At 41.1% G+C, this 8,076-nt stretch overlaps 1 protein-coding gene across 1 annotated transcript in view; it reads right to left on the bottom strand.

The window, feature by feature from the left end:
- Positions 1 to 4,617: 4,617 nt before the first annotated feature.
- LOC311295835 (E3 SUMO-protein ligase ZBED1-like) overlaps positions 4,618 to 8,076 on the bottom strand; it is a 7,007-nt gene continuing 3,548 nt past the window's right edge. The window contains exons 1-3 of the mRNA XM_084417358.1: positions 6,414 to 8,076; positions 6,151 to 6,298; positions 4,618 to 5,997 (exon numbers count right to left, since the gene is read on the bottom strand). The exon at positions 6,414 to 8,076 is cut by the window's right edge and continues 3,548 nt beyond it. Coding sequence (XP_084273484.1) covers positions 5,584 to 5,997; positions 6,151 to 6,298; positions 6,414 to 7,069 — 1,218 coding nt within the window. The 5' untranslated portion in view covers positions 7,070 to 8,076 and the 3' untranslated portion in view covers positions 4,618 to 5,583. The remainder of the gene's footprint in view (positions 5,998 to 6,150; positions 6,299 to 6,413) is intronic.

The raw sequence follows: 8,076 nt of genomic DNA on the forward strand, positions 1-8,076 counted from the left end.
AGCAGCATCAAAAGAGATGTCTTTAGTAATGAGTACATCAGCATCAGTGTTTTCACATTCAGTGAGAAGATCATCAACATGTGACATGTCTAAAGCTTCCTTTTGACCCTCGCTGCCATTTGGTTCAAGATACTGCATATTGTACCAGTTTTTATATTGCCCTTTTGCTTTTCCTGCTCTGCCTAAAACTCTGGCAGTGTGCTTAGTACCATCCTCTCTGTTTGTAAATGTCACTGTCTGACCTGTTCTCAGTTTGACACCAGTGGAACCCACTGTATTAGTAACATCACTCTCCGTCTCATTAGTTTGTCTCACGTCTTCTTTATCATCTGTTTCTGTGTTTTCAGGGATTTGCACGTCTCCATTAACACTCATTTCATCATCTGAATTCTCTGACACATCCGTGTGTATTACGTTTTCATTTTCTTTACTATTTTCAGGAATATCAGGTAGTACAGGTTTATCCTCATCCTGTGTATTGACTTTATTCAGCCTGGACTGGTGTACTCTGACAAGAATCCCACCATGTCTGATAAACACTACAGAGCCATCCTGACCGATAACTACAGCAGGGCCTTTCCACTCTGTACTGTCAGCTCGTTTGTAGTACACTCTGTCTCCTGTCTCATACTTTTCATCTGTAGGCCTGAGCTGCTTTCGTAAAGCTCTTCTTATTCTTTCTGAGCATTCCACCTCTGTGAATGCTCTTCTGGAAGCATGCAATGCTGCTAGGTGCTGTCCTACTCTAGTACTCATAGAAGTGCCCTCTAGAGCAGGCAGTTTATCAACCAAAACTGAGGGAAGATTAGGACTGTGACCAAACACAAGCTGGTGTGGACTATAACCATGCATATTGATCATACTGTTTTTGGCCATTAGAGCCCAGTCCAGAGCAGTCTGCCAGCCACATCCGTTTTCCTTTTTCACCTTAAAGGAGAACTCCGGTCAATTTTAACATTGAGCTCATTTTTTTGTACATTTGGAGTGCTGTCAATACAGAGAACAACGACAAAAATCGGTGTTGCCTACACCGAGTTATTCTATTTTTAAAATTTGCACCCTATTGACTTCAATGGGGCAAGTAGTAAGCCTGCTTTTTAGCCTCTTAACATCCTTTAAGTGTCATTACAAGTGCACAGAAAATGTGAGTGATTCCTTCCGAGTGAACACGGGTGGATCTGACTGCAGTAGATGTTAGAGATATTAATAAAAATGAAGTTAATTCAGCCAGCGCTCATACCTTTGTTTACATCCTGTTTTCGGTGGAAGGCCATAATAATCGATTGTCGAGTTCACGCGCATAGGTTTAGTACCTATGATCACGCGCGTGAACTCGGAGAAGTTCTTCAACTCAGTGTTGAATTTCTTCAACTCAGTGTTGAATTTTTCTGCCATCTCTCTTATCTCCTCATTGTTGAACTCGCCACCATTGTCTGTGTATATTCGTTTGGGGGCACCATGAACACTTATCCAGGAGTGAATGAAGGAGTTGACGATCTCCGAGGCTTTCTTTGTTCTCACAATGTTTCCAGCACTGAAGCGTGTGAAGTGGTCGATGATGTGGAGGTACCATACGCCAGGTTCCAGCTCATGCAGATCCATTGCCACCGTCTCATTGTACTCTGAGGCTAAAGGCAAACCTTTTTTGCAGGCCTGGGCTTGGTCCTGCTATATCTTTGACATACCTCCCAGTCACGGATGATCTCTTGCAGAATAACTGGACAGTCTTTGTCAGTATTTCCAGAGTTGAGGATGAGCCTCTGCAGCCGGTCTGCGGAGGCGTGGCCAAACTGCTTGTGAAGCTTCAGTAGAACTTTACGCTTCTCTTTTGTAGACATCTCTGCTGTGACGACAAGGATTTCACTTTCATTGGTAACCGCTTCAGTATTACCATCTCTAATGTCAACACAATAGTGTCCCGAACTAGTGAACTCAAGAGGCACTGGTTGCTTGAACATGACAACTCTGTCATTCTCCATGTCTAAAACAGTTCCTGCTCTCTTTAGAGACATTTTGCTCAGCAGTAAAGGAATATCAACAGGAACAACTTCCGTTTCAATGTGACATTTTGTTAGTCCGATCTTAGCGGGAAGCTTCACCTTTCTGTTGGAGTGTACCACCTGACCGTCACCAAATCTGAAAGGTCTGCTGCTTGAAGATTCTGTTTGCAGCAGTTTGTTTATTTGACTTTGGCTCAGGTCTTTCATGTAACTATCCAGCCACTTCTCACCACAAACAGTACGTGTGCATGCAGTGTCAATGATAGCTGATCCCAGTGATTCAGTTAGGAAGATCTCAGAGTCCGTCATGACTTTTGTAAACAATGTAATGTTACACTCTTCCACATTTTCATCTTCTGCTAGCTTTACTTCATTTCTCCGGTGAGGACAGTCTTTGGCCCAATGGTACGTGCTCTGACAAATGACGCATTTTGTTCTCTTACCATATTTGTCGAGTGGGTTTGTACCTTGCTGTGGCTGCCGCTGTCTGCTCTGCGACGGGCCATTGTTCCGTCTGAATTTGTCCGGTGGCCTCTGCTCCGTGAAAAACGCAGCATCTTGAGTCTCGCTGCCGCCGCTTGCTCCACTGGTTTTTCCTCCGAAAATCCGCTTCAACGCTGACTTCATGGATGCGAATGTCAAATCCGTGCACGCTGTAAGTGCTAGCTGCCTACTCTTCTCCTCGAGACAAGCCGTGTCCAGGAGTTTAAACGCTAACACAGCGTCAGGCAGGGTCATGTTGTACTTCTTCATGCGGTTGTATCTCTGCTCAAAGTCTATTATGTAGCCCGTCATAGACACCGCACTGTCTTTGGAAATCGAGTCGAAATGAGAGTATGCTTCATAAGCGCTGTCTTTTTCTTCTCTCAAGAATACCGCGTCCAGCTTAGCTAGCAAGGTTTCCATACCGTCATCTTTGTTTAGATCGTTCGCGGGTATTTCCAAAGCGGTCTCTCTGGCTCGCCCCTCGAGCCCCAGCACCACCGCGAGTGCCTGCTTCTTCTTTTCTAAGTCCGTAACAAGTCTCCAAATACTAACTTAATTTTTCCAGCACTCGTATGGTCGGGCTTCGTCAAGCTTAGGCGGTACTCTGTAGTTGGAAACCATCCTCTGCTACCATTGAAAATAGCCAAAGACACTACGTAGTTCCACAGAAAGTTTTTTTATTACTCCACACTCTCTATTTCCCCGCAAAAACCCCCAGGAAGCACAACAAGTCTCGCCCACTCTCGCGATAATACATTCTCGTAAACTCTCGCGATAATACATTCCCTCGCACATGAAGTTAACATCTTACACTGATCACCCTGATACTATAATGTTAAAGATCAACAACAATCCTAGACATAAACGCATGAACATCCACAATTGTTGTTTTGGAAAGCAATTTTCAGACTTTTCTTCTTCTTTTTTCACCCATCCAAGCATTTGCCTTCAGACAGTATCACTTATCACATTTATTAAAAACTGTGACAAAGCATTTTTAATCATGTATGTTATAACCAATCGCACACGTTTCTGTTGAGTTTGAGTGTGATGGCCAATCAGTGGCGTTCAGATTAGTCATCGCTGAACCGAAGTGCGCGCTTTCTCTGGCTGAATTCTGACTGAAACTCGAGAATTATCCCATAAACAACAAAGTGTCAGGGTTCTATCACTTCTGTCTAGTTTAATTATTGGTTTTGTGACAGAGCTCTGACACTCTCGGTTTTGTCTCGTCTTTGTCTGAGTGCACAGTTACGAGCGTGCTTGAGCCGTAGACTATGGCAAGCCAAAGTATTCATAAACGCCTGGTCAGGTGTCTGATTGCACACTGACACGTCAAAAGCATGCGTTTCGACAGCCAAACGCGTGATTTGCCATAAACGCATGCGTTCTTAATGTGCACTTTGTGGTCCTCGACGTGTGATCTGCTATTTAAAACGCACATTCTCGACGTGCGCTTTGGGGTCACCAAAAACGCACGTTTTTGACGCGTGTTTATCGTAACAAAAACGAAAACGTGTGTTTTGAGTAGGACAAAACGTACGTTATGAACGTGTAAACAGGTAAACCAAACAGGCAGTGCAAACGTGTGTGAAGTGTCCAAACAGGCGAAAAGAACGTGCTCGTTCCCTATAGTGTTCTCGAAATCGCACGTTGAAGGCGTCATGGCTCGAGTCTGTCATGCTTTTGTCCCTGTATGTGGTTTAGGACTCTTGTATTATCATTAAAAATTAAACTTAAACTTAATCATTAATCATTTTATACATTTGGATTATTGAAATAAATATGTAATTGCAATCAAGTATTTTCTTTTAGTGGCAACTTATCTGGCATTATTGCAAATGTATGTGGCATTATTGCAATAAGAAGACACTTCTTGAACACTTGAACTGTTTCCAACTTTGATAATGAATCATCATATTATAGAGTGATTTCTAAAGGATCATGTGATAGACTGGAGTAATGATGCTGCAAATTCAGCTTTGCGTCACAGAAATAAATGATAATTTAAAGTATAATAAATTGAAAACTGATTTGAATTATTTTAAATTGTAATAATATATCACAATATTGAATTTTTCTTCTGTATTTTTGATCAAATAAATGCAGGCTTGATGAGCAGAAGAAACCTCTTTCAAAAACATTAAAAATAGTAATTTTTCTTTTTTTTTGCCTGTACTGTATATATATCTGGCAACCCTTCAGTGGAGCTTTAATGAAGAGAGAGAAGAAGAAGAGCTTTATTATTTTACTGAGATGCCGCAGCCTTTCATATTCATATCTCACAGCGTGAGCGCGCTCGTCTTTTGCATCATCAACATTCTCAGTCATTCTCAATATTTAGTGATTTAAAGTATCAGTATTAGTCTCAGATACAGGATATATTCATTCGCCTTTACAAGCAGGTGTTGTTCGTTACCATGGCAAACGCTTGAGCGTCCATGTTGAACACGCTTCTCGTGTGTAAAAAGTACATTTAAAACTTTACGTGTCGTAATTATACATTATTTAAGCTTATTATTTTATATTTATATTTTATAAAATATTGTTAGGAATTTCACAATTCGATTCGATATTGATTTATTAGCTTCGATATCGATTCAATAATAAGTAAATACACAAGTAATTAAGTACCTGAGTATATTTTTAAATAATGTGTGCAGTATTACCAATGTTTAAGAACAAATTGACCCCAGTTTCCTGTCATGGTTTATTTAGCAGAACAAACTGTACAATATTGTACATGTGTTGAATACAAACCACAACTGTAACAAACAGGTGCTTTATTAACACCTCTAAAGTGCATGTAACTGTAAGTAGTAGAAAGTATATTTCTTTCTTCCTATACATTCAGGTTATAAAAGAAATGTAAACAGAAGCACAAAATGTGCATACTCATAAAAAAAAGTGCAACCATAGATATTATAACATTACAAAGTGCTATTTTGCCAACACAATAAATAACACTGAACAGCTGATCAGAGAACCTTTGGCTTATTTACTGTGCCTATATGTAGGACATTACAGACATTTCCATCATATAACTCATAACATTTTAGTACAATAACATGTTAACTCTGAAGCATTTGTTATCAAACTAGTGCACATGCAGGTTTTTGTTCAAGAAAAGCAGCTGGTCTACATGCTCAGGCGTCAGTGCACTTCTCTGGGCTGTGACAATGTCACCAGCTGTTGAGAAGACTCTCTCAGCTGGTACACGACTACCAGGAATACAGAGGTATCGCTTAGCTTGGCATGACAAAAGAGGGAATTCCACCTCATGTTCCTTCCACCAGCTGAGTGGATTAGTGCTGAGTGGTACTGGTTTTACCTCTTTGTACTTCATCACCTCATCTACTGCATCATCTCTTGTTTTTATGGAGTCTGCTTCTGGAGTATATGTCTGCCCAAGGAGATCTGCCAATGCACAAGAGTCTCTTTGCTTCTTGGATGGGGGTCCAGAGTCCTCAGCTGGTTCTGCTTCATTGGCCTCTGCATTTATTGGTCCACTCTGTTGAGAAAGCAAAGGAATTGTATTGTAAATAGTTATCACCCTTTTCGAAATAGTGTATATAACAATATAGTTAGGTTTAAATTCATAATTGCAGTGTATCATTAATAATAAAAATACATAATGTTTTTATTCACACTATACAGTACTTACTGAGCTTTTTCCAGTTGCCAGTGTCTTAGTGTTATCAGTGAGTTGGGTGAAGACTTCCTCACGCTCATCATCAGTCGATAAAGGCAGGGCCTTAAAGCGTGGGTCCAGGGCAGAAGCTAAGTAGAGTTGTTCCTTTATGCCTGTGTACCTTAAAATAAATATAATACATTTCTATTACAACAAAATATAAAAATTATCATTATGAAATTAGTATAATGCAAAACAACTGTCTTAGAATAAAGTGTCATAATGATAATAAATACCTTTTCTGGAGATCCTGATGCACAGCAGATTTCATCTCCTTCACCGTCACAGGATCAGTCGGGGCCGGATGCATCTCTTCCAGAAGTCTTGCTCTCAGAGGGGCGATGACAGAGAGAGTTGGGGTTCCTTCTTGAGATATGACTAAGGTGGCTTTCTTCATTGGCTTCAGAGCCAGTGCAACAGCCTCTGCTGCTGTTATGTCTGCCTCTGTAAGGGAGCTCAGATCTTTCTCTTGTTTTCGTATCTCAGGGGCAAGTAGTGCAGCAGAGATAGCAGCTTGCTGTTCTAGACATCTTTCCACCATTTCAAATGCACTATTCCAACGCGTTGGTACATCGGTCACTAACTTGTGCTGTGGCAGGTCCAGCAGTTTCTGGCTTTCGTGGCTGGCTATGGTGCTCCGGTGGGAAAATGCGGAGATCCGCCTCAGTCTGCCTAGAAGCCTTGATACTGCAGGCATCTTGAGAGCCGCCTGTGATGCCAAGTTTAGGACATGTGGAAAACAGCCAATGTGCAATGTCTCTGTCAGTCCAACTGCTCGTAGCATGCTAGCTGCGTTATCTGTTACACAGGGTTCCCACGGGTCCTTGAAATCCTTGAAAGTTTGTGAATCTGCAAAAGGAAAAGGCCCTGGAAAGTTTTTGAAATTAAACATACATAGAGACGGGTCCTTGAAAGTGCTTGAATTTATTTTGTGCAAGAAGTTTTCTGGAAAAAATTCCACATTCACTACGGTCCGCTAATGTGTTATTTCGCCAAAACTTCATAGCCTGTGCATACTAGCTTGCTTGATTTACGTTAGTTATGTGCATTTACGTGTTACGTTAAGTGTTTCCTGTATGAGGTACTTTGTGTTGTACGTTGCCATGACGTTCACACGCGCAAGAAACTACGATGGTACCTCAACATTTGTTGTTGGACACAAGAAATGTGTCCCAGGGCTCGCAAAATCGCTAGCCAGACGTCCCAGGGCTATTGTGTTTTGTGAAATAGTGTTCGCTTCAGTCTGGTTATATAATCAGATTCAGCGCATTCTTCATCTTTAATCCGCAGTGGCGCCGAGCAGAGCGGAGCGCACGTCAGAAACAGAGGACAGGGTTTGTTTGTGTGTGTGTGTGTGTGTGTGTGTGTTTGTGTGTGTTCATCTAAGCCTCATTGGTCTGTCACTGCTTGTCAATGTCAGAATATTTGAGATGACCAATCAAATCAAAGTAGGCGGGACTTATGTTCACAGAAGCTGCTGAGCGCGAATTTGAGCAGAGCGACTGATGCTTCAGTTTATCGAGTGCGAGATAAGATGTAAGTAGCTAAACTAAACATTTCACATTTTACAGTTGTTTTTTTTTAGGTCATAAATGTTAAACGAATGACAAAAATAATCAGGCAAACGAATATACTTTTGTCGAATTTCACCATTTTGAACTGAAAATAGGCCTATGTAACGTGACTCATGTAATGTAATAAGTTTACTGTCATTGTGAGGGGACAAGAAACATTAACAAAGCCGTTTTCATCATGTTAGGCACAAGATTAATAATGAATGTGTACATGTTGAGAATTAATATAATACAATTTGTAGCCTTCAGTAAATTAAAAAAGTTCAGCTTTAGGTGGGGAAGAGACAGGGCGAGATGAGGAGACTGAGAGGAAAAGTGATGGATA

Source organism: Rutilus rutilus (genome assembly GCF_951802725.1).
Source record: "Rutilus rutilus genome assembly, chromosome: 1".
Taxonomy (NCBI): domain Eukaryota; kingdom Metazoa; phylum Chordata; class Actinopteri; order Cypriniformes; family Leuciscidae; genus Rutilus; species Rutilus rutilus.